At 34.1% G+C, this 27,099-nt stretch overlaps 1 protein-coding gene and 1 long non-coding RNA gene across 3 annotated transcripts in view; both read right to left on the reverse strand.

The window, feature by feature from the left end:
• The window catches only part of LOC120345903 (uncharacterized), a 39,226-nt gene extending 19,840 nt beyond the window's left edge, over window positions 1-19,386 (reverse strand). Inside the window, exon 1 of the long non-coding RNA XR_005569931.2 lies at window positions 19,144-19,386. This is a non-coding gene — a long non-coding RNA (uncharacterized LOC120345903). The remainder of the gene's footprint in view (window positions 1-19,143) is intronic.
• A 1,914-nt stretch (window positions 19,387-21,300) lies between these two features.
• The window catches only part of LOC120345316 (S phase cyclin A-associated protein in the endoplasmic reticulum-like), a 76,678-nt gene continuing 70,879 nt past the window's right edge, over window positions 21,301-27,099 (reverse strand). For both annotated transcript variants that reach the window (XM_039414714.2, XM_039414715.2), the window contains exon 33: window positions 21,301-22,252. In XM_039414714.2, coding sequence (XP_039270648.2) covers window positions 22,080-22,252 — 173 coding nt within the window. In that variant the 3' untranslated portion in view covers window positions 21,301-22,079. The remainder of the gene's footprint in view (window positions 22,253-27,099) is intronic.

Below are 27,099 nucleotides of genomic sequence, written 5' to 3' on the forward strand. Positions count from 1 at the left end.
TCATGTCAAGTTCGCCATTTGTTTAAGTGTGTAAGACATTAGACAGGGTAAAAAAGTTGAACCGAAAATATTCCATTTTTTAAATCAAGCCCTTTGTTTGTAGCAAATGGACACAAAAAAACGAAAAAATGGCATGCATCAAATTTTTTGTTTGCATTCCTATTCGAAACTTTTAATTTATATAACTCAAGGTAACAGTTCCGATGGGTCAAAAAATACGCTTAATACAAACAAAAACTAGAAAGAAAAAACCTAAAATGGCATTTCACGGTAAAGGGTGACGCGAAAAAGTTGGTTATCGAGCAACGACACCCGTGATAAAAGTCTAACTTTGATACAGGTTGAATGAAAAGAAGTCGAACAAAAATATGTAAATAAAAAGATTGTTCAAAAATCAAATTCGTTACAAAATAAAGACTCCGGGCACAGGCAGGTACCGGAAGAGTAGCCATGGATTGAAATCACATTAAATAAAACCCAGATCGCCATTCGTTCAAGATAAATATCCTAATACACATTGTATAGAGTTACAGTATGTGAGTATTGTGAACTTGAACTGTTTCCCTCTTAGATACTTTCGCATATCGTCGGGCCATTCGAAAAGTGTATTATATTTAGGTTATAGATTAATCAATAAAGACTTTCTTTTATGATGACCTTTCCTGACCTTGAGCGGCTGCTCGTTTGATGATCAAAATAGAAATGTCATGAAGTCGATGGATTATTGTTTCGTCATAATGCGTATTGACTTTGAATTTGTATAAATTTGTCGACCTATTGCCTGAGTATGCGTGACTGACAATCATGTCAACTTTATTTGCTTTCATTCTTTCTGTTTCACGATTCAATGAAAAAAAGAAATTATGACACAATTAAGATACAAGTGTTTGGTGTGTTAGAGAAATTCGATGTTTCATGAATCTAGTGTCAATCTATATCAATTGGAATCTCTGTCATATCTGCTTCTTAGTTCTCGCTTTGTAACCGTATTATCATATATATTTTCAATTTTCGATGATTTTCCATAAAACTAGTTAGATACAGTCTGAGATGCAACACCGTTTTATTCATAATATATATTACGAATTTGCGTTAAAGATTCAAATTTAGTGCTAGAATTCTATAGCTTATAATAAATCTTTAAACTTCGGATCACGGATGTGACCCCGTTTCAAGTTTGTCCTTTTTGACAAACTTCAAAACCTAGCTCAATAAGAGTGAACAGAAATGAGTAATGATCCTTACTCATGGGTGAGGCAGTGAGGGATTATTTCAAACTCAAATCACGTTTACAGCGACCCCAGAGTCTAAACTTTTATAAATATATATACTGTTACTCAAAAAAAAAAAAGGTAAAAATGGGCTTCCAGATTTAAAGGTATGTTTCCTTACGTATAACATAACGTTTTGTTGAAACAGGGTTGCGTAGAAAATTACACATCCCGTGTTCTCAGAATCGCTTCGCGCATACCTAAAATGATTTAAATTGTCACCCCAGTTGAATCTCGGTGCTTGGTGTAAGGTTTTATAATCTATGCTTAGTCAATAGTAACTTGCCCGTCTATTTTAACGTTTTAACCACAATAGATACCGTAGAGGTCGTATCGTTTTACAAGAGATCTAGAAATCGAGTTTCTTTCACACCGCGATCTAATTGTTTCAGTTTATCTCTCATTGTTGCCAAAATTTCACCACGACTTCGTCAGTCTAGTCAGCAATGGATGCGGTGAGATACGGAAATAGGGGACATGGGGAATACCACAATAAGGGAAATCTTACCCCATATGAAACGATCGTTTTATCAATTGTTTAATTTTCTCCCCTATCAAGTTGTTTGATAGTCTATTATTGAAAGTCAGATTCATGTTCGCATTGAAAATTATTTTCAGGAATTAATGTAAACTAATATAAACGTGATTCTGAATTTTGTTGACAATATTTAATGCAAAAAAAAATACACTATACTCACATTATACAAATTACGTACTACGGAGAAGTGTGGGCAATGGAAAGTCGCTGTATTCAGTAAAAAAAAATAGGATTGCATAACATAACTACAAATCACGAAGATCCTACACGGAATTTATACCACTCGCTCAACATTTGATAAAACTTATACAAAATATTTTGAATGATTTTGTGAAACGTTTTCATGATTGTTGAATTCAAGATTATGGCCGAATTCCGATTGGAAAAGCGGTAAAATGTGGTGTTTATCATTTTTGCTCTGCACGCGGCCTTTGAAAAGCCGTCAATAGGCGTATAAGGATTTTCTTATTTCAGGGAAACGAATTTTTTAAGTTAGGCATATAATTCATTGCATCTTATAAGTAAAGATATGGAAATCTTACAACACTGTACTGTACTAATCTCTTTAGGCAATAATTAACAATGCAAAAAAAAATTTCGCGATAAAAAGACATATATATGTGACAGCGACAAATGAAAAATACTCGAGTCGCACTTTTTTGAAGTGTTTACGAAGTCAAGTCTCCGTTTTGGGTGAACATCAATGTCAAGTCAACAAAAACAAGCTGGTGCGTCGAAAAACAAAAACCAGCCACATGTACCTAAAAATAGACAAACGCTTGAACGAAATTATTGTCGCAAACTTACAACAATGGTTCTTTATTATATGTTAATGATAAATAAAAATACGACAGGTCAACCACTTTGAAATTTTTTTATATTTAACGTGCTTCTTACCGTCTTAACCAGTCTTTCGTCCACACGTAACAAAAAAGTTTTTGAAAAAATCTTTTAATATTTTCTGTAACCTAAGCACGACCTAAACTATTGAAATATAAGTCAGAAAGTGACCCGAATCCCAGAATTAGGTATAAAAGCTAAATTATTATCATGTAAGATAATTGGCAGCAAGTATCATCTATGCTACACAAATTTTGACTAGGATCATATTTAGAAAGTATTTTCCTGAAAGAGCAAATTCGGAACATCGTCCTAACCCTAATATGAAAGCCAAGACATGGTTATCACCGCACTGGATGAGCTCGAATGTGCGATGCATAAATGGTGCACCCATTCAATACGCGAACCCAAATCATATAATGTTAGTAAAGTATTCCTAAATCCAATAATATCAAAAGTTATATAAAAAATCCTTTATCGTTTCTGATAGATGTGTCAAAAGTAGTACCATATAATTGAATTCCTCAACATTGAATTATGCATAGCTGGTATTTCTCCTTCTGACGTTCAACCATTTGATATTGTTTTGTCAACGTCTACTACTCGTCACGCATGAACAAATTTTGGAGAAGTTTACAATATTATTGAGTTATATATGGACCAATCAAGATTTATGTATGAGAAATCCCTGAATGACAAATGTCGAAGTTGTATTGACGCGAATTAGGGAAAACTAAAATGATTATCGTTTTATTTTATGTTTTGTTGCATGAAAAGTCAAATGTCAAGTTTGGGCAAAAAGTGACGGTTTTTGGGTTTAGCCCGTCTCTTATCCCAGAATTTCGGAAACCGGCGGTCAATCAAATATTGAAATATTTCGCTTTGATATGGAGTGAAAACCGCGGTTTTGCACCTCGTGAAGCGGTTGAACCCGACTCTCATTATCAAGGTAAGGCAACTTCGTTTTGTTGACGTTTTGCAAGCTTCGCACGGTTTGTTGTGCTTAATCTTATTCCGGTGTAAGTCAAGCACAACATGGTGTTATATTATGAGTGGATGGAATATATTTTGGATTTCTTTCAATATTGGCTCGTGAAAACAAAACAAAAAAGTTAATAAACGAAACTTTTCTGATCATGAATGCCTATCTCACTTATTACTTGACTATTTCGAACTATGGGATAACAGTAACTTCCGCCCCCTATAATTTCATCACGTTTGAAAGTGTTAGTTCATAACGAATTCGGGAAGTGAGAATTTCATACCAATGTATGGAAATATATTTACTTTTTTAGGGATTTCAAATGATCGCAAATTTAGACCTGAAAGAATGTAACAAAATAATATATTTGTGATTGGACTATGAACGACATTTTATAAGATATAGAATAAGTTCAGCCTTGTGGAATTCCAAAGTGTAGGTAGGCCTATATTATATTTGCACAACAAGACTAGAAATAGATTAAGTTTCGTCAAGTCTTGTCCTTGACGATAAATTCGAAATGTAAATGATCAAGCAACGACACGCTATCGTGGGGCTCAAAAATTGATGGCTCAGCGATTGATCCTTCTCATACTCACACTGTTTGAGTATTTTTATTCCAACATTTATCGCATTCAATGATATGGAATATGCGCGAATGATAATCGATTTTGAGTTCATAGGCTTACAAAAATTCAAGTGTATATATATATTATTTCAGGGTATTATTTTATCTTCCTTTTTAGCTCATTCTACATCAGCAGCCTACATCACTTCAACGAAATTACGTAAAAACTAAGCACGGAAAGTCCCGAACAAACTGCGTAAAACAAATAATCACACAAATGCAACGATAGTCACACACAATTGGATTACTTCTCACATTTCCGCAATTAACTGGTTACCGTAAAAAAAACTTTGATTCCATTCCGTCAATTATAGTCCTGTGTCGATTTTACAATAACATTTGATCCCTCATGTGAGTCCATTTCTCTCCAATTCTCATTTTTGCCGCTTTGATATTTAAGCAGATAATTTATAATAGAATCTACAATTAAGGCGTTTAGTTAAACCAATAATTATTTAGGCGATTTTATTGTTGGAAAATGACAGCTTGATGAGATTTCCTTATGACGATATTCTTTTAATTAATATTAGTAATATTGACTTGAATTTTAATTTGGATCGTGTCCATTTAGAACAGTATGGAATTGTGTTGGTTCGAGGTATTGAATTTTAACGATTTTTGTAATAGTATTTCATCAACGCCCACGTTCCGAGCTACCGTTGCGGGTGTCCAGTTTCCCGGATCGTTTATTCGTTTGGAAAATCACCGGTTTTTGACACCCTGCGCCACATCGCTGATTCATTCCAAATTTTGGGTTTCCTGCACGCTAGGGTTTTTGTTTTTCCTTTAAAAGTAAATATTCTTGATTGTACGCTTTTGCTTTGCTAAGAGGCGAACGCACGTCGTCCTATTTTCAAAAGAGCTAAACAATCATAAAACAAAAAGCTTTTTTGCTCTTTTTTGTATAAAAAAAAGAACAAATAGAAATAGGAGAATAAATACGATAGCTACTAACAAAAATTCAATACGTAAATGTAAATATCAACGGGAAATTGTTTGGTCGCAAAACAACACTCTTTTAACAGCTTGGAATAATTGTTATTTTACAACATTGCGACCTCCTATTCATAGATTGAAGTGGTTCCACAGGTCTCACTGTTAGTGATACAATAAAATGTAATGTACACCTCTTCAAAAACAATAAATCACTAAGTAAATACTTAGTTTTTCGCCACCTCAATGGTTATTAAATAGCAGCATTCATTAGAAGATAAAAACAACATGGGGACTAATAAAATGTACAAACCAATCAGTGCTAACGCGAATTTAGATGGGCAATAAACTTTAAGACTAGATTCATTTTGGTAATAAACGTTTGAATATAAACTCAATTCCCTGATATACGATTAGGTCGACGGGAGAGATAAATTCATGACACCCAAATATATAAAAAAGACAGCCTTTTTTTCAATTTAAACTACGCGGAAAGGGATTCCAAATTTTTATCAAGAGTGTAGCAATTTGGCATACTACGCAGAAACAGATGGTGATTGAAAAAAAGGGATTGTCCTCTTTAACAAATGAATATGCAGGCCCAGTCCAAATTATTGCGGGATCCTATGCGAAACGAATTACGCGGGCCCAGTCTTACGAGCCAGCATTTACATAATAAACACGGTCACTACTAATACAGGATTATAATTTATAATGTTTGAATTCAATAACTTTACGACTAGAATTAGCGTGGAACCATGGAAATGGCCCGAGGCCCGCTGCGGTCGCATATAGGTTGCAGTAGCCTAAGACCAGCCTGAATCTCAGAATACATCCCAGTTGATACAAAAATGTTAAATAACCTAGTCAACAGGAACAAGACATTGTGGCGCCTCTATCATTATTAAATCGTTTTATTTAATCGGAATAAGGTTTCATGAAGCATCCATGCTTCATTATTCGTATTCAGTATGCATTGTCTTTTCACACCTACACCTCGGCCGAGGTGTGAGAAAACACAGTACCTGGCACCTTAATGTCTGCAAGTAAATTTTATAGGTAACCCCCGTTACTTATTACTAATTGATCAAAGTAATAATTAGCTTACTTCCAAGTATGAAATTGGAATAAAAATAGTGTTGAAATGTGAATTATGCTTGAAATATACATGGTTGGTTACAAAAAGCGATGGGTTACAAATGTCCAACAGTTTACTTTTGTTGATCGTCAACACAAAGAAAAATGCCGATGACTAACGTTTGAAACAATAATATACAAAATTCGATTGACAATAAAAGTTGGTATTGATTAACAATGATTACCTAAACAAAAAGAAATAAAATACCTATGAAACAAGTTCTACTTGAGTAATGTGAAATTTGTACTCTTTTAACGAATACAATTACATAAATGAAAACATAAATAGTTTACTTTGTACCTTAAGAGATACAAATGTGTTACTACAACATTTGGATTGTTGATCAAACTCTGCGTATTGATATTTTTTTTATTATAGATGTGTGAAAGAGTGTAATGAGATATGATCTATGATAAATGTTAATAAAAAATATTTTCTCCTATGGGGCCCCTTTTGGGCGGATATAAATTTTAGGTATGGTTTTCTAAATCACACGCTTCTTGGACACTCTAAGCTAAAAAAGTCTGATTAGTGGCATGTTCGTGATCTTATCTTGGTACGATCTATAAATGATAATATCGTGTTTATTGGTATGTTGATGTATTGAGAAAGTTGCTCATGATACGTTTGCTGTCGCTGTTTAAATCAGATAAACATAATTTAATTCCTGTCGAATATCTATAAAATATTATCTGTAATATCTATTTTAAAAGGAATACAGTTCATTATACACTAGGGGCGCGATACATAGCATTTTCAAGGTACAATTTTAACAAGTTTGTCCAACTGAGTTTTTTAAACTGAAGCACGTTCATCCGGATGCTCGAGATGTTTGAACTTGCGATCGCAAACACGCATGTCAAAGTGGCAACCGGTAGGTTACTTACAACACCAAGGAGTTAGTATTGAGCCATGCCGCTTTAAGTAAATGTCATTGCTGAATCTAACAATGGTAGAATCGCCGTTCACACGATGAATTAACGTTCAGACGTAAGTATAAGGGTTGACTGCCGTACGAAGTTTGCTCACCTGGACTGACATCAAAGTAACAATTAACTGAGTGTTATAATTATCCTAAAATCTCGTTTGTCACCAAGTTCTCAACGAACTGCGTCCTCGCCGAATCTTTTTCATCAAAAAAGGAGTCAAGTTTAATATGTATTATGTTTGTTCAAATCAAGTGTATCAATATGAAATATAAGCTTTCAGTCAATGCATCCAAATAGTGGAATAGTACAAAAAGGTACAATCCAAGTTCAAGGGTCAGAGATCAAACCAATGGCTGGCTATACGACAATGGCACTATGAGAACCACCACCTACGGTAGGCTATGCGCCAACTATTCATGTAATCAGGCAAGTAGTAGTGGCACGCATCCCTTCATTGACTTAAACATAAAGTTGATTGAGTGCAATAAATCAGCTCATGTCTAATTAAGCATTTTGAATTTACTTCCACTTTTCAAAAAAAAATATCTATAATTTTTTTGTTTCTATGTATTTTATTTGTTCAAACTTAGCAATCGCTATAGCCATATTACGTGCCCTACGCAAAAGTTCCCGAATTATCAACTCAAAATCTAAATCAACGTCTGAAATCTGTCAACATAAACCTATTTTGAATCATGAGATTAAATTACGTCCTATTTCTATTTGCGTAAGCCACTTCTCGGAGGTTGACAATGCATTGGGTCGGGATCTGCTAACAGACGTCAATGTTTGCTGTCGTCAAAAGATCTTTGCTGCGCCATTCTGCATTGTGTCAAAGCTTTTGTCTACGTTGAATATAAGGGGGGTCGTTTACCCCAACGACGGAATCCATAACTGTCGCCGCCTCATCGGATAAAACTGCGGACAAACACGCTTTTGTGAAACTGTCATCAGACAGGAAAAGACTATGATGCATGAGTATAAGACGGCAAATAGATTTCTGTCAAAGTTTACTGGAGAGACCAATATGTGGAACCTCACAAATTTTGAATTGTATGACTTATGAAAAGTTCACTGTTGTAACATGACCTAATATCGAGTGTGAATCATAGATATTTCGATTATCTGATGTAACTGTTTATCATTGATGGGTAAAATATACGATCATTTTGAAGATTATGCAAAAAATTGAAAACAGAACAAACTGGCAATCAAAGTTGTTTTTAAACGACTGTGCCCATAAATGTGGACTATTGTTGCCATGGTTAATATACAAATAATTTATGAATGGTAGAGCCTCGTGAGAAACTGACGTGATGATCGTGGTAAATCAAATATCAAAAATAAATTTGAATGGTAGTAAATAGATTTGTCATTTACTTTTTCATTCAACAATACATACCTACAGGCGGCAACTTGTCTTGGCCCTTATTTAGAGGATGGAGATTGTGTGTAAAAGGTATATAAATTGCCATTTTTGGTGTTTAAAAGAATGTTTATTGATTACAAATTTATGGGGGTAAATAAATAAACAAAACCGCAACGAATATATATGTTCTAATTTTCTAAATTTCAGTTTAGGTGAAATTCACATAAATGGAAAGTAGATTCAATCAAGTACTTTGCAAAATATTCAACAATCAAAATAGATTTCAAAAATATTTGTTGATTCATGTTTGCACAAAATTCTGAAAAACTATTTTATTTTGCCCTAAAATGGCATGACCATCATGAAAATTGCGTTCTAAGCTGTACTGCAAACAGCGCCTTTGGGTTCACGATACATCGAATCATGTTTATTCTATTTATATACATTTCATAAAAACAACAAAGAGGTTAGATTTAGTATGTTTAAAACGATGAAGTACACGATCAAGTATTTTGTCGTTTAAACCAAAGATGACTTGTATGATAATAGATTTGATAAAACAAAAGATACAAACTAACTTACCAATTACTGTATTAGTTTTAAGTCATAGTCATGGTATGATTAATTATTAATTAAAATAAACAAAAAGAAGAAGCCACGTATGACGCTATTTTGCTTAGCCCTAACTTTCTTCTGAGGGATTGATAATTCACAGTAGTAGGTTTGCGATTTTCTACGTTTGGATGTTTCTGCTTACTAGTTACATAAGAAGCGTCCTAAGTCCGAGTTAGTCATGAAAATTAAACTGAGAAACATTGAACACGTATAATGGTATTCATTGGAAATTAGGCGCCACAGTGGCGGATACAGACATCACAAAACAAAGACTTATCCGTTTCACTGGTGTGAATAAATACCTGTGACGAACGGACTGGGTATATGAGAAACCAGTATCGTGGAGAAATTCTGTATAAAAAATTACTTTGACGATTTACAGTCTACGTATAAGATTAAATAATGAAGCAGCATTGTAAATATGAGGTTTTGTTAAGTTTTTGCTAGGAAATTTTGCGAGGAATCGTATGCGAAAAATATATTACCGATGAAATGAACTTTGATTTTAGTCTATCAGAATGAGTACGGCGGTTTTGAGTAAAACATAAACAAAAACGGCTTGAATCTTTTTTATACCGAGAAGTGTAAGTGATTTTACACGTTTCAATTTTTCAGATGTAACCGGATTTATATTTAATATCCATGTCTCAGTCATGTAACGTTATGGTGGCGTATTGTGACTGTGCAAAAATACGCATGTGACTATACCGTAGCACACGAAATTTCCCAATTTGATTACAGCCACAATCACAAAGCATACCGAGATCTCATAAAAACAGTAACATACGTAATTTGTTACGGCTATTGAAATATACCAGATGTAATAAAAAGCATTTATCAAAGTTACTGTGCCTGGTTCACACAAGAAATCGAGCTGAAAAATCTTGAACGACTCAACAATTCGGTGGGAATTTTGCTTTATATATATATACACATATTATACCTTATCAGAATTGGATCGAACTTGCAGACAATTACCTCACTTGGAATTATTAACAACGATTTGGCCTATTAGGTTAAGAAGACACAATCAACAAAACCTTTACTTTCACGATTTTTTTCTTCTATCTGTAAACATATGTGGCTTCAAATACATCGCAAGAAGCAGTTTTCATTCGTACCATTTGCCCACATCCTTCAGTAGTATAGCTGTATTTTCGTCAAAGTGTTATCTAACGGTCTGCAGTGTTTACAAATTTGAACTTCGTGGTATTTTTCATGGTATGTGGAGAAAATGCACATCGCAATAGATGGCGTGACATTCATTATTTTAAGCCTACTCATATGCAATAAATATTTTTGGAATAAAATTACGCGATGCTATGAATAGATGTGATGCTTGATCACGGTCGCACGCAGCAAAGGGTAAAATGTGTAAAAAAAAATAGGATAATTTGTACACAAGTCGCACAAAAAGAACACTATATCAATAAAAATGAAACTTAACACTTAACAAAAAAAAATAAATGATTTTTAAAATTTTATTCATTTCTTTGAACATATTCTCTGGCTTTTTTCTGACTAGTTTTGCTAGCATAGAACCTTGCTCAGAGAGGGAGTAGTACATCATGCTAAATAACAATCTAAGAAATAACATCATATCATCATCAATCGAATTAATGTTTCTCCTATATTTATTATAATACAATATTTTTCCATATCAGATAAATGTACATCGCAGTAATGTTTAGTTAGAACATTGGAATGCAATTACTTAATTTCATGTCAATTTATTCACGCAAAATCCGGTCGTGACTGTTGGACGTGACTGAGTACACGTGGATTACAATAAACATACGGCAGCAATATACCTATCTGAACTCGTCTATATATAAAAACATCTTACTTTTTCCATATTGCATTTCATTTTTATATTTAAACAAATTGCAGCTGAATCTTGAGCATTCGAAATACATTGTTTTTTTTTTAAATAAATTTGAACGCATCATTCGAATCGCCATTATACACGATAAATATTTTCGTCACATTACATGATATCGCGGCACAAGGTTTTTTTATATTCTAAACTAAGCAAGGTAAAATATATAAAGAAAAGAGAGGAGTCCAAGTAAATTAGTAAAGAGATGATTTAAACATGCAACCGAAAAACAAGATGAAATCATTTTCTCTCGCAGCTGGTTAGGCAAAAACTTAATCCTGATCGACTCCTATTGGGGATTAGATGAGAATGCTCTAAATTGTCACGTCACGGTATTTGTCTCTGTCGTGTATGACACCCTTCATCAAAGGCATGTGCAAGACCGTTGCACGCCTACGTGAAAAGATTTGTATAAATTTGATTGCGCTGACTGATGTTTGCCTTGATACCCGGAAGAGGTTGATTGTGTCGTCAGCTTAGAAGATCAGAAACAAGGGCCGACGAGGGATTGTGCTAATATAATCCGCAAGGACATCGGGAAATCACGATCTATTTCTGTATGATATGGTAAGACAAACAAGTCAAATACGAAAAAAGCTGTCAGTTTTGTAAGATCACAGGACTTATACATGAACCAAGGATCCACAATATGCTTGACTGAGAACTTTCAACAGAACACACAAGACGATGAGTATTGTTTCGGAGACATAAAATTAGAAAAAATGGATTTACTGTTCAAATGCTGTATAACAATGAGCAAACGACTGTTTGTTGCATTAAGTCTGTTTCTGCTGTTTTCAGTACAATCCAAGACCTACAAGAACTCTATAATCATCAAATGGCATTATTTGTTTCATTTAAAACTCAGCCTTCTTCTGTGTTCGAATTTTTTACTGAGTCGAATAAGTTCTAAATTGTGGTGTATTGTCCATCAATTGGTCGACGATTCAACAACTCCGACAAACGACAGTGATTACTTTTAAATGGTGAGTTAAGCATGGGTTTGTTTTAAAAATGTCGATGCATGTTTTGGTTGAGATACTAAATGTAGCACGAGTTCTGTGAAATTCGGAAGCGTGACGAGACTATATTTCATAGGATTAAATAAGGGCAGTTTCAACATATAATCGCATTGGTAAATAAACTCATTTATCGACACCTCCATAAGAGGATTTATTTGGGCAAACCAGGCTTATTTGCTAACAGACCAGCTGCCTGCCAAGACGCGAAGGCGCTGCCAGAACAACAGAAAATACATAACAAAAATACAACATTTGTTTCAGGCAGTCATCATTACACACTTCAGAAATATTTATAGCAAAATTCCATAACTTATTATAAGTTTTGCTTTTCTTTCCTGATACTGATTTACTTGTAAGAAACAGCATGGTAAATATTACGAGAAATGTTAATATTGCCTGAAAGTATGCAATACTGTATTGAAGGTTTTTTTTTCAATTTGTGTTGGGAGAAGTGCAAGATACGGAAAATGTAAACATTGTTATGAGGAAACAAATTTCAAGAACAGCATTGATTTACATAAATGTTATAGTGGAATTATATTAACAACAACCAAAATATTTAACAAAATGGACACTGCACAAGTAAATGACACCAGCAAACTGGAGTGCGCATATGCCTATGCGTGTATTACGTATGAAAGAACATGCGATATATCTCCGTTTTTTTTTATTCCATAATACAACACTCACTATCTTGTATCTTGCAAACATCAATTATCCAGGAGAACAACGTTAACTCATGTAATTTGATGTACTTAATTATAAATATTGGTCTACCGGAAGTTTCGAAGTTTATTTTCATATTTATATTTTTGGGGAGAATGTACTCGTATGCTACACCAGATTTATTCATTGCTCGGTTATCTCCACTATCCGTACCAAAAACGCCGTAATGGTTGGTGCATTAAACAGCGTATATCGGGATCATAAGTTGTAAATGCCTAAGTTATATAAAAGGTTTGCTAGGCTGAGGATTCATTCAGACACACCACCTTGGACAAGCAGTAAAAAGTAGGTTAAGTGGTGTCAAACCGTAAAAAAACCCAAACCGGCAACAAATTTATTTGTAACGGAAGTGGTGGATTTAGATGAAATTTTTTTATACACTCCATGTATAGTAATATCAATTGTACTGTTCTTATCATTATAATAAATGTTTAACCACGATTAACATTATTAATTTACAAGTGCAACAAAACATATTCGTTATTTGTTATATACACAGTATTAGTAGTGAATTATATAAGTCAATGTATGGATTTTCAAATTTTGTTTGTTGATGACAACCCAAATCCTCTGATAAGCAAATAAGACGGCAGTGCAAGAGAACAATAAACGATTTACTAAATCAGAAATTCTTCACAAGCTCAGAAATTTATTATTTTGTAAATGTTTAAACATAGAGGTCAGTTCCAAAAATAGATTTTAGGAATGTAATAATGTTTTAACAAAGCATTATGATATATAATTGGAAAAAACTGGAAAATAAATCATGTACTAATAATGTTATTCTAAAAAAAAACAATGTGCCCATTTATGTTGTCTCGTGTTTTTAAATTTTCGAACAAGGAAGACTTTGAAATTCAATTCAAACTTTAATCATCTGAAAAGGTAAACTATATTGGATTTATTTGGTAAAACTTAGAAAATAAAAGATTTTGTTTCAAATATTATTGGATATCACATTAAAAGGAGTGATACAATATCAACAATGTTGGTCACGTTCGTCGGACTAAAATGGTAAGGCTGCACGCCATACCACTGTTTGACCTTAACTCAATGCAACGTCCTGATAAGGAAAAGCAAATCCAGAAACTATCTCTTTTAGCTCTTTATTGTGGAGTCGTTCTAAGAGTCAAGTTGTGAAACACCACAGAAAATGAGTTAGTAAAACGATAAAATAAGATTTTTTTTTACTGGTATTATCTCGAATTGTTTCTGATTGAAAAGCGTCGGAATTTCCCGAGAACAGGCGTAAATTTTGTTTATTAATTTTAAAACCAAAACTGATTATATTTTGTTATTAGTATTGGATTTGAAGAAAATTTGAAACAAAAATCAATTTATCATTGAAAAATCACCTTCCATTTGTTCACACAATTTGATTTAGATATAAATTAATGAGTAAATTTTACCGCCATCAAATTTATGATTACCAAGTCCACAAATAAAATTTCACAGCAAATTATTCATCATCACGCCACATCTGTTCTAGAGGTTTATTTACTAAAGGCTTCCAATAAGACTTCCTTTCTTCTATCGCGAAATGATAAAAAAAAGGGAACAACAAGATTATTCAATTCAGCACGGGAAGAAGGCGATTAAATGCCGAGAAGACTTGTTGTTTTCTCAGAAAAAAAAATAAGAGCCGTTTCAAATCTGCCTATTTATATGGCTTTTAATAAACTAGTAATAGACTTACGCCAAAAGCGTTAGTTTTTAATTAATAAATAATTTTTTTAATTAAAAAATAACCAGAATAAAATTCCCACACCACAAACACGCCAACCACATTTTCTTCCGCCATTTTGGTAAAACAGCGGAAGAAAACTAGCGAGTTCAGATTTTGATGTTGATAAAGGAACAAGGTTTTCATCGACTCAGATGCAAACAATGTGACATATCTCAACATCTTTCTTTGATATAGCTTGTTTGGTGAGATTGAAATTTTAATTTGGCAGGTGAATTAAATTACTTGTATAACCTGAAACTGATCTGTGGCTCCTGATATGAATACGAAAAGAATAATTAGACATTTTTTAATAACACGGAAAACATGAAGTCAGGTCGGGTATTTTGCCCCGTAATCGAAATTGAATTAGAATTGCAAATGCCAATCTGTTTACAATTTTATGAATATTTCAGAGTTTCAATTACAGACTTTTATGTTTTGAGCTTGCAATCCGCTGATGATTTTGACATCAAATAAGTACAATAAATAGCAGACGAAATCATTTACTGCGAATGAAAAATAAATATGAAACGGATGTATAAATAGATATTATAGGAAAATAGCCGAATACATAATATGCTATCCAATTAAAGAATCCAGCTTCACACTAACACTTTTTGTCTGAGGAAGTCTGACTTTGGTCGGACGAAACGTTACAAAATACATTTGTGTTAGTGTGCTGCATAGACTCTATGCCTCTATCTATGCCATGGAGGAAAGATAGAAGATTAGTCTCGCACAACCCTATTCAAAGTCACATGATATGCGTTCGAACATTTGCTTGCTGTCGTGATGTATTTATTGGCTTGGATCAGTTCTTCAAAATATCTAGTTAAATTTGCGATTACCTTTTTTATGCAATTAGTAGTTTAAAATCGATGAATATTCGGTAGTTTTACTCACTTGGGAAACATCGCTATATATCAATGAAATTGCAATGAAATATGGTCCTATAAAATGTTTTAAATAGTTTCAATGATTGTGGCATTTGTAGAAAAGAAAAATCTCAAAATGCATTTTTCTCTAAAATTTGCCATATGGTAAACGACAAAATAAACGACGAGAACTACAGTTTCATAAAATATAAACAAATAAATATTATAAAATAATAACCAGTTAACCAGCAAGAGATAAAATTTAAAAAAAATTTAAATAGAGGAAGATATATAGATGACATTGCTTGGAAACAGAAAAGCAAAATGGCGTTCTTGGAAGAATGTCTCGCATAATTGCCTCGTTTGGCGTGCTCGCGATATCGTGACAAACGCATAAAATATTTGAAAAAAGTCTTATCTAAATTTGATAAAAAAGGTGCGTGACAAATTTGGATTATAAGACAGGCATAATGTACCTAGTTGTGACAAGTCGTACTTGTAAGTGAAAACCATGGGTATATCGAAAATAGAAAATCAAAGATTTCAGTATTTGGGCCATCATGGCACGGAACCTGAATAATACAATATAATAACCAACAGTTTAAGCTGCTTGATACTTCATTGGACTTAAATCTTAGTCATGTTATCAGAGGGTTGTGTTAATCTTATTATCAGATATATTTTTAAAACATGTGCTTAGGGCTATAATGTTGTCGGAATTAAAAATATCGATGCAATATTTTAAATGAATACAAGCTGAGTAAATTTAATTGAAAAACCGCACAAGTGATCAAAACATGGAAGCAGATAATCTGAATGTATATATCACGATTTTTAATGGAAAGAAAGACAAATCGAAAAACAATAAAAAACACGCGTTTTGCATATAGTTTATGATATTACTTTGAAATATTTCAGGTAACATGACTATTTTGGAGTGTTCAAGTTCGTAAATCGAACAAGAATTGAATCATGAGTATATGTTTTTCTTAAATGTTTTACACTCATAATCGGACTTCGAGTTCTCAATTTCTAAAAATACACTAACAACGTTTCATATTTAAATCACAGATTTAATACCAAAATTTAGGCATTTGGCTTAGAATATAGCTATTAGACTTGGTACTTTTTGTTGGTTGAAAAAATATGAACAATTGGAATGACATCTTCTTAATATTTCATCTGAAGGTAATGTTTTGTACGTAGATATAGATCTATATTAGGAAACCGAATATAATTTCATTTTCAAGTAATGAAATAAAATTTATGATGTATAGCACAACTTGCTTCAGAAGAAAGCTAGCTATAGAGAAGTAACATTCCATACATGGGAAGACTGCTCCGTTTAGAAATACCGATTTATTCAGTGTTCGATATAGCTCCACAATTTCTTATATCTTTATTAGGGCATCGAGAATAAATATTAAATGTTGATGGGCCTAAATCTATAATCTCTAAATAACAGTCATAGAACCCAAATTTATGTAAATGATGTTATTAAAACACGATAGAAATCCCAAAGAACAGAGCCAGTGTTGGTTTCGCAGCAACTGGTGTCTCGATAAATAAAGGCTTGATTAGTTTACATAATACAACGGAAATGTGTTTGAAGTTAAAGTCATCACAAGCTGATGGTATCTAACACTGCAACACTTTCAAGAATTTGTGCCCAGGGATACGTGGAGGCAGGCCATGTCTTGTTTGTTTGTAGATGCACCCGATATAGCTAAGTATTGCTTCATATGTATGTTGTGGCACCAAAGAAAACAAGACAAAAGATGTAATCTCAGTTCAGGTCACATGCCAAATACTTTGTTTAGATAGTTATATTGCAGAATATAGGACTAGGACAAAGAAACAAATTTTTATTAAAAATGACTAATAAATATTTCGCAAGACAAGTCAATTATTTCATAATATTTAAAAATGTGCTTAGAGTTGCAAACTCGATCATGGAATGTTTAATAACTTACATAAAAAGACGAAATTCTTCCCACAAAACGCCATGAACTTTAATGCAGTTATGTATAAAATATTCTATTGTATCGTGCTTCAGAGGAGAGAAGTATTTCAGAGGAGAGAAGTATTTCAGATATTTTTTTATCTCATACGGGCTATATAGCAGAATAAACTGAGGGAAGTTCAATTAACAAGCTATTACTTAACATTTTCTAATAGCTTAATTTATGGTTCACATATAATCGTAAAAAACGCATTGAGTGTTTCTCGCTGATCACTATTACACTGAAATTCTACGTGTTCACGGGTAATGACGTTCTAAATCAAATACAGATTTGTACATTTCTGTCTGAAGTTAATGGGCCCGAGTACACTATTTTCATTACAATTGCTTCAACATTTATAATCATTGAATTTTGTAACACAGAACGAGACTCCCGTTACAAAACATACTTGGCCGTGTACCCAGACCCTAATTGTGATTAGGGTTCATCGTGGAATAATCTAAGCTGAAAAGCTCACCAACTCACAGATCAATGGTTGGTTATGTCATTCACTTAAACCAGGAGTGTGCAAAGTGCGGCCCGCAAGGGAAGATTGTGCCGCCCGCGGAGAAGTGCTCTAACTTTGAATGACGTCCAGCCAGCGAAATGGGTTTTTAATTCATTTTAATCTGTTTCCTTTTGCGTGGCAAAGCTTTTATGAGTCCAATTTATTATCTATGCATGTGGCGTTACAATCTCCTAACAGCGAAGCAAACAACGCGATTCAGAAAGCTGTCACTTGCTGTGCAGCATGCAATTTGAGAAAAGTGCGGAGCAGACGCTAATGAATTAGTAAGAACGGGCAATTGGAGATTAGGCAATTGGAAAGAAGTTTTAAAATTTGACAGTGACAATGACAGTAAACTATTTAGAAATGAATCCCAGCGACTTTTACCGAAAACATCTCAACCAAGATAACTTTCCATATTTGAAAATGTCATGGTAATTTTCGACTCAACATATTTTTTTCTAAAATGGGCTATTTAAACCTCCTGAAAGACAAAGACTTGGAAATCGAATATCGAATTGCCAGCACTTACATTGAAGCAAATTTGGATAAAGGTAGTCGGGAAAATAATCCAGCAGCAAATTTCTCACTCAATTTGTTTAAATTTGAATAAAAGTTTTCAAACGTTTTTGCGTTTCAACTCATTATTTCTGTACGGACCTCCAATAATGCCATAAGATCAATAACAAAAAGACACTATTCTGTGTCTGCAACTAATAGAGAGCCTTTGTTAAATGAAGGTGCGGCCCGCGGTTTTATCCAGTTATCAATATCTGGCCCGCCTACGAAAAAGGTTGCACACCCCTGAGTTAAGCGTTTCCCAGTCGATGCGCCGTAAAGTTTTGTTCTTGGCGAGCCGCGACACCGTTTAAAATCGTAGTACATCATTTCCTGCACTTCTACCAATTAAGTTAGGACCACTACAATACAATTTTGAACTCGCGCTTTCCGTTTCTTATTCAATATCGGTCAACTTATATACATAATAACTAAACTTATGTGAAACACTGATTTAGTTAGTCTACGCCGTCGACGTTTCTGTTTTAATTGCATTGTGTATTATATGCAGGACCACAAAGCGGCCGTGGACTGTGGAACAAGATAGTGCGAAACAACACACTGTTTTAATTAATATTGCATAAGATAGACTTTTTCACTTACTTCAGATGTCCGCCAGTTAACGACATCGTAGATAACGAGAGAGGCTTTTGAACTTGCTCGCTTGCTATGTGCTGCAAACGTTTTTCCTACGTCCCATTATTGTAATCCAAATATCGTGTATATTCAGTCTGACAAACGTCGCGTACAGCGGAGGAGTGAACCATTCCTCTAGTTACAAATATCTAACTTACGTTACGCAGTTTACATTAACAAACTATAAAAAGGAGCTTTTCTCATAGCTAGTGAAAGTGTTGTCAATAATAAATTCTGTTTTGGTTACTGGCTTCAGGCAAATTTTAACTACAATAATGTCGCTTAATAGCTCTGATAAATTTTGCATTCGTTGACAGTTTCAATAATAATGGTGATAATGATCGTAAATAATTATAATATGAGAGTTCTAGCTAGCACATGCTTAAAAATTTGTTATGCACGACAATACCATCGTACAAATTTAATACTTCTCTAACATTTTAAGCGCATACACTCAATGCGGCGGCCAGATATACTGTACCTGAAAGGAATTTACTGCGAAACTTACACGATTTATGACGTCATAATATATATTGGCGTCATATTCACGACTCTCTGACGGACTACAGTTTATTGTCTGCCGTTCCGATATTCTTATTAAAGTTATCGTGGACTGGTTTAGTCAAATTCATTTCATCAATCCGAACGTTTTTATGAAACTTACGTTGTCTAACGACTATACTTTAGTTAAAAAGAACTACAAAACATTGTGATAGCATTTTACGTACTAAGTAGCTACTGGTGAAAGTGTCATATGAGTCAACCAAACCAAGATAATTATTGAAACACCTTCTCATAACAAACAGCTTTACAAGTCTTGTGAATGATCTAACAAAAAGTGTTCAATCGGTACTAACAAGAAAACTATATCCTGAATCAGTATATCTAAGTTTGCTCGCATTTCGGTCACTGTTTGTGTAAATCGGCAGAATTTTTACCACTCTTCACCCTGCGAAAATCCCCCATGGTATGACACAGTATGCCGCTAAGTAGATAGAAAACCAAAGCGATGCTAACATTTTCCATACGAGGAAGATCACTTAGCTGGCACTTCGATAATTGCATTATTTTATCACAGCGAGTGCCTTAAGTGCTTTTGGCCAGAAAATTGAAACGTTTCAGCGCCAGATTTTCAAATGGTCGACGTTTAAGTGAAAGGATGGGGACGAGATAATGTAACTTTCTTGTAATGAAGTCTGTACGTTAATGTATACTCTACCAAGAAATGGCAAGGCTTCTGTGTTGGTGGTAAAGGGGGAATCTCTCGAAGATTGGTAGGATAAAGTCATCATCCATATACATAATTATGAAAACTTCCCATACTAAAAAATATCGGGTTCATACATGCATCGGTCACATCAATACGATTAGAAACGAAAACGATGGAATATTATCCATCAATCCAGATAAAACTTATCAAGGAACCTTGCCAAGTCAAACTCTATGCTGCGAATTATAAAATACTGATAGGAAGCTTCGCAAAGTAAATGCGGAATAATAGAAATACCCTATGGCAGTGATTCCCAATCTTTGTCATTAAATCTCTTCCTTTGCCTACTTTGGAACTCTTATTTCCCCCATACTATGCTCAAAATTACTTTATTTACCCAATGCTCATTGGATTCGTAGCTAGCGTTATGCGCAAGTTGCACTCTCGTTTTTGTACAGTTTAGGACAGGTAGTTTCATATGTGTTCACGAATAAGTATTGTAGTAATAAACTAAATAACATTAGTAATACTACAGCTGATATAAATACAAAATTCCTCCCAAGTTGGAAACATTTTTCCAGTGGGTAACGACTACCAGACTCCAGGTCTATATTTACGAAAGCCATATGGATGGTAAGTATGGTAACGAAACGCAAGTGCACGGCGAATTTTAAAGATAACAATTAAATCGTGTCATAACACCGGTTTATTAATTCAGGCGATTGATTAATTGCCGGTATACATTACCAGAGGATAATTTTTCAAAAGCGCTCAATTTAGTTTAATCGAAAGTAAGATTAACTCCGGGAGTCGAGATGCTCATGAACCTGACAATAACTATTTCTGCGATAAATCGACTACTGTATTCTTTTTTTTAACTAAACTGAAACCGAAAGACTACATGTATAGTCGACTTGAAAATATGGTACATATATTTTGCTCTGTAAAAAATTGTACATTCCAGAGAAATCAACACAGTAGGGGTGTTTAGGACTAATCCACTAAGTTCGAAACAATAAAAATAAATATTGAATAATATTAAAACAGAATTTGTGCGCTACTATGACTAGTTATAGGTGCCACAATACATTTAGACTTCACAAATGACTACACTAAAATTTTACAAACGAGTGAGAAAAAACGATGAAGAGACATTTGCAACAATGATACATGGCACATGGAGTGATGTACTGTACTTGTAGTGAATATAATGTGAAAGCAAAATAAGTTCACCAGCATTGGATAGTTCGCTAACAAGGAATAATAAACACATTTACCGATAATCGAGTACTATGAATGCCATTTTAACATGAATATTGATAATTCAATACTATGCCCAAACCACCCGGTGCAAAGACTCAGAACACTCCTAGTTCTAAAGTGTGAACCTTCGTAAATGCAGAGAATCGGGCGCCTCAGAAGTATGTGTACCAATATGGAGATAACTAATTTCGTTCGTGTCTTTTACATCAAGTTATGTAAAGGGACTGAAACCTATAGGCAGGGGATGTTCACTTGGCTAACATAGAAAGACCCCGAACTCGTAATAGAACTAAAATAAGGAAAATCGGAATAAAATTATGGCCTAACCCTAACCCGGTACACACACTACGGAAGTACCGAGAATAGTATGCACACAATAGGCAACGATTAGGTCACGTAAATCCAAATTGAGAATTAGACTACATACATCCTAATCCGAGGTGCAAAAATTGGAAACAGTGGTACTGCTGACGTCGCCATTCGTGATGACTTTAGATGAGTTTGGTTGGTCGAAGAACAACAATGCACCTCGTAGAAAAGCTAGGGTATATAAACGACTTGAAGATAGAGCTACAGCTTTCTTGGTCTTCGAAATAACGTCACCTGCAACAAAAACACAAATATCTTTCTTAACTACGCTGAATAAAGCAGGGAGATGTAAACTAAAAAATGCCAGTAATTACGATCAATATTGTAAACCTGGAAGAAAAGCGGTACCATTCGACACCCTTTACACAGAGAGACGTGGAAAACTGTATGATATTTGTTTGTTTCGTTAGATTACTAAACTTGAGGGATTCGGGCTTGCCTGTACGTTAGTGATGTTTATCATGAAATCCGTTCATTTACTTAATCGTTTTATATTCAAACAAACGATGACAAAATAGGAACATTGAAACGTGAAAATCAAGTAACGATTAGACTTAGGTTCGGTAATGAAAAGTTCTATACCGGTAATGTTTTCATTTTAGATTGGGAACTTGTTTTAGGCCAACGGTTCACAAAATGTGCAACGATTTGTCAAACGTGCGCCGAAAAATAACAGAATTGTGTTAAACATAACTGAAATATGATTGAATATTTTATTCATTATGAATGTTTTATTGTTTCTTACTTAAAATGATGTGTGTGTGAACTAATAAATCCATTTTACCATTCTATATCGTTCACTTTCTGTTGCAGAGTGTATTGTTACGTAACAATAGATATAGACACTATACTTGCTGTAATTTCGTGAGCTGTAGTTTATTTATCTGCTGAATCGAGTTTAGCGAACACGACTGATTTTTTTTAGTCCTTCAAAGGAAAATCAGACAGAAATGAGGAAAAAGAATTTACCTTTTGCTTTTATTCCGTAGACCTACATGTTTACAGACTTTAAAAGACATGAATGATACATTAACGAACACAAAATTAGAGTTTTATTTGAAAGCAGCATTTTTTTTCGTGTAAGTGCACCATGAGTTTTTTCCCTTATAATTTGGCGCCGCACAAACAAAAACCGCTGTTTTAGGCATTATTATACGAAAAATTTAAATATCGAAAAAGGTCATATAGAGCAGGGCTACTCAACTATTTTTACCGAAGGTCCGCATACAAAACTTCAAAAATATATGGGTCCGGTCTTTCCAGAATTTATATTTCGGCATCCTTAAACACGCACTTCCTCGAGCGACTAATGATTATTACATGATCAAGGTTGGTTGTTATGCCGTTATAGTTCTTTTCGTGTATATTTAAATCAATAAAAGTGATTTTATAAATGGTAACTTCAAAAGTGGGGTTAATTAATGGTCCAAAATGAAGAATTAGGCGCGGTCCGAATCGAATACCCGAAAGGTCCATTCGGATCGCGGTCCGCCAGTTGAGTAGCCCTGATATAGAGAATGCCCAGGGACATTAGCCAAAATCTGAGTTAAATCAAGAACAAACACAGCAAGAGACGTGTGTAAATGAACGAAACTGGAAATATATAAAATCGATTCATTTATTACTATTTTCAATCCGTATACAGTCATGAAACTGAAAATATATAAAATTAGATTTATTTATTTTGATTTTTAATCTGTATACAGTTGACTTGGATAAATAATCAGAATGCAAAATGAACAAATTCCTGGGATTATAATCATGACATGACTCGGAAGCAGACAACGATCACCCAAAAGATAACCTTTTGACATGACCGCGCATCATCTTATAAACCAAATATTGCGGACCAAATATGAAGAACGTTTTATGGAATATACATCACCATGTTAAACATGGCCTTAAAGTTTTAGTGGTAAACATTGCTTTAATAAATTAAATAAAAAAATCTGTGTTGATCATGATTTTGTGGGCTCATTTAGTCCACCGTCTCCATTTGCCTTGGAGTTATAACAGAAACATATATTGAAATTCGAAATGCAACAATGAGTGCCATAACGTGCGTCAAAATACCCAACAGTTTGTATAAGACTTTCCACCTGCAATAAAGTCAATTTTGTTGAAAAATCAATTTGAATTAGTTGAATACAAAAGAATCATTATTATTAACAAGAGAGCGATGCGCATATACATGGGCACGAAGGTCACGTATCGTAGCAGTAGGTAAAGACTTGCTGAAAAAATCCACGGATAAGCGTGACAGAATAAAGTGTTTCGATATTTAATAAAAAGTTTTAGTCAACATAAATCAGCAAAATTTCTGGCAAGTATGTGAACCAAGATGGCGGACACCGGAACGTAGTATGTGTACCAGGTTAGGGTTAGGCCATAATTTCAGGCTTGAATACTACGAGAGTCGCTTGGTTAGTCCCCGAACTCGTAATAGAACTAAAATAAGGAAAATTGGAATAATATTATGGCCTAACCCCAACCTGGTACACACATAATACGTTCCGGTGTCCGGCATCTTGGTTCACATACCTCGGGAGTACCGAATTTCGGGTCATACAGGAGAAATAAAGTGAAAGCAAATTGAATTTTTTTCAAATATCTTTCTATAGCGCCTTCGACCATCTTTATGTACTAAAATTTGAAATAGATTGATCCATCAGTTGCGGATAAAAGCTATTCTTCACATCAACAGCAAGAAAATACCTGACAACAACAACAATTTAGAAAAACGATTCATGATTTCACTTTTTGTTCAATAATCCACGGTGAAAATGAGAAATTGAAGAAACATGAAAAAACAATAATTTCAATCATCGGAGTTCAAAAGTTTAAACACATCTGTAATGTCACCGACAAAGAACAGCGAATCGCAACCATATGTTTTTGTGGGAAGAATATACAAAACAGCTAAATTACACGATAGATTTCAATCGTAGATTTAGACCGCTGCCGCAAAAAGATCTAGCAAACAATGGCTCCCGCTTGTGTTTATTTAAGATAATTTAAAACATCGTTTGGTTAACGAGTTTCGTGATTCATTTATGCCAGATGAACTTATAATCAAAACAATAATTTTCGAATTGTCATGATTATTAAACAGCAAAAAACTGTGGAATAGATATTTGTAAAACAAACTGGCGAGATCGGAAAACTTTTGTGAACTCGCTGAAGGCAAACTTAATGAACAAAATGAAGTGAAATAATAGAGCAGATGACGGATTTTTGCTTTCAAACGTTAATCGGAAACACGCAACCGAAATTTAAAACTATCAGTTTACACTCCGAACGTGATGAGCTTAATACCGTTCGATTAAGACAGAATGCATATTCATAGATGATTTGGCTGTGTAAACTGGAGTCGGATAGCAATTCGCAGCACCACCACACACCCCTTGAGTGAGTGAATGTGCGGCACCGGAAATATCAGGATCTTTCCACAATAAAATAATAGTAGCTCATCCCGACTTTTCACCCCGAGGCAGCGTGTTTCAAGCCTTGTTCAGAGAAAACGCTCGTAAAGACACGTTGTGTATTCCATGTAAATGTCTGACGAATTCAAATGGATTTCTCGAAAATGTCGTGTACCACACTTATACCAATCTTACGTTATTAGAATACCCCATAAACTACTGCCAAAAGATAATACCTATCCACCTTAACCCAATTGGATGGATACCACTTCCTAATACTTTAACAGTTTGTCCCAAATGTACGCGAAGTGGAACAAGTGTGACATAGCATTTTTGAGATATCGAATTTTAAGTTAGCTGCGGATTTGATGAAAATTAAAAATGCATTTTTCAATACTTTTTAAAACGGATACGAAAATAGCAAAATCGAAAGTTGAGTTTGACTTCATTTTTCTGTGATTTTCAAAGACTTGCAGTTGAAGAGTCGCAATACTGTGGTAGCGAGTCTAGCGACAGTACAGAACACATAGTTTATTGCTAAATGCTAATACATGATGTTTATGTATATTACCGAATGGAACAAGGAGATATCAGTAGGTAGATCACATTGGTTTGGAAAGTGAAAAATCTATTATCTTTATAAATACGATTGTGCCACAGCAAGCATAACAATCTTATCTGGTTTTGGAATTGGAAATTAGCGTAAACTCAAAACAAGAGGTTTTGCAATATCCTCCATTAAACACGTATACGTGGAGTCATCGGCCATTCTGGTCTCGACATTAATTAAATCGTTGTGTAAGCCAATTATTGAATAAATAAATATGAGCATAAAATGCATTTTTGTATTTTCGCTGTTTAGATTAGAAATTTATTTTTTATTTATCTACTCAATTGATAGGATGTGGCGAGTGCTATTTAGCCGAACATACTACAAATAATCTCCGACAATAAGTTCCATACCATCACCTGAATATGTTCAATTTATGATGAATGATATAGCGATAGAATTTCGAGGTTTTGTTCAATATAGTTCCACAGCTTCACATAATTAGATTCTGGTCAATTGGATGAATCTTGCCACAGACAGACAGATAGAATCGGCATAATTGTTACACGCTTGTTAGGTGGGAATTACTCTGGCCATCCAATACAGATGCTTATGTAACACTGCATTATACTGGACTGGGTACTCATAGTTACCAAATGTTAAAAAGGTTAAGGAATGGCCTACCCCAATAGGCATTGAAATACAGATACCAAAACAGAACAGCCGACACACGTATGGCTTTCATTCTAACGTTGAAGAGAAGTGCATTTCCACATGAACGAAAAATTCAATATAGTCTGGAGTCGGGGACTAGAAACTGCTAATTTGCAGAACGACACGTTCCGTATCAAAACACAACAGACGGTGTTAGGGAAGACTTCAAAGAAAGATTTATGATAAACCATAAACAACTTTTATTACAAAATTACAAAATAAATGACTTAAATAACTCAAATTCAAAACATTTCATTGTTTATGAAAACTTATATTGGTTGTTATACGCATATTACCAAAAAATATATTACTCTGGACTTGAAACAAATAACAAATTCCCACAAAATCATTAACCATGTTTTGTTATGGTACAATTCGTGCAATGGGTGAGCATT

Source organism: Styela clava, chromosome 8 (assembly GCF_964204865.1).
Source record: "Styela clava chromosome 8, kaStyClav1.hap1.2, whole genome shotgun sequence".
Lineage (NCBI taxonomy): Eukaryota > Metazoa > Chordata > Ascidiacea > Stolidobranchia > Styelidae > Styela > Styela clava.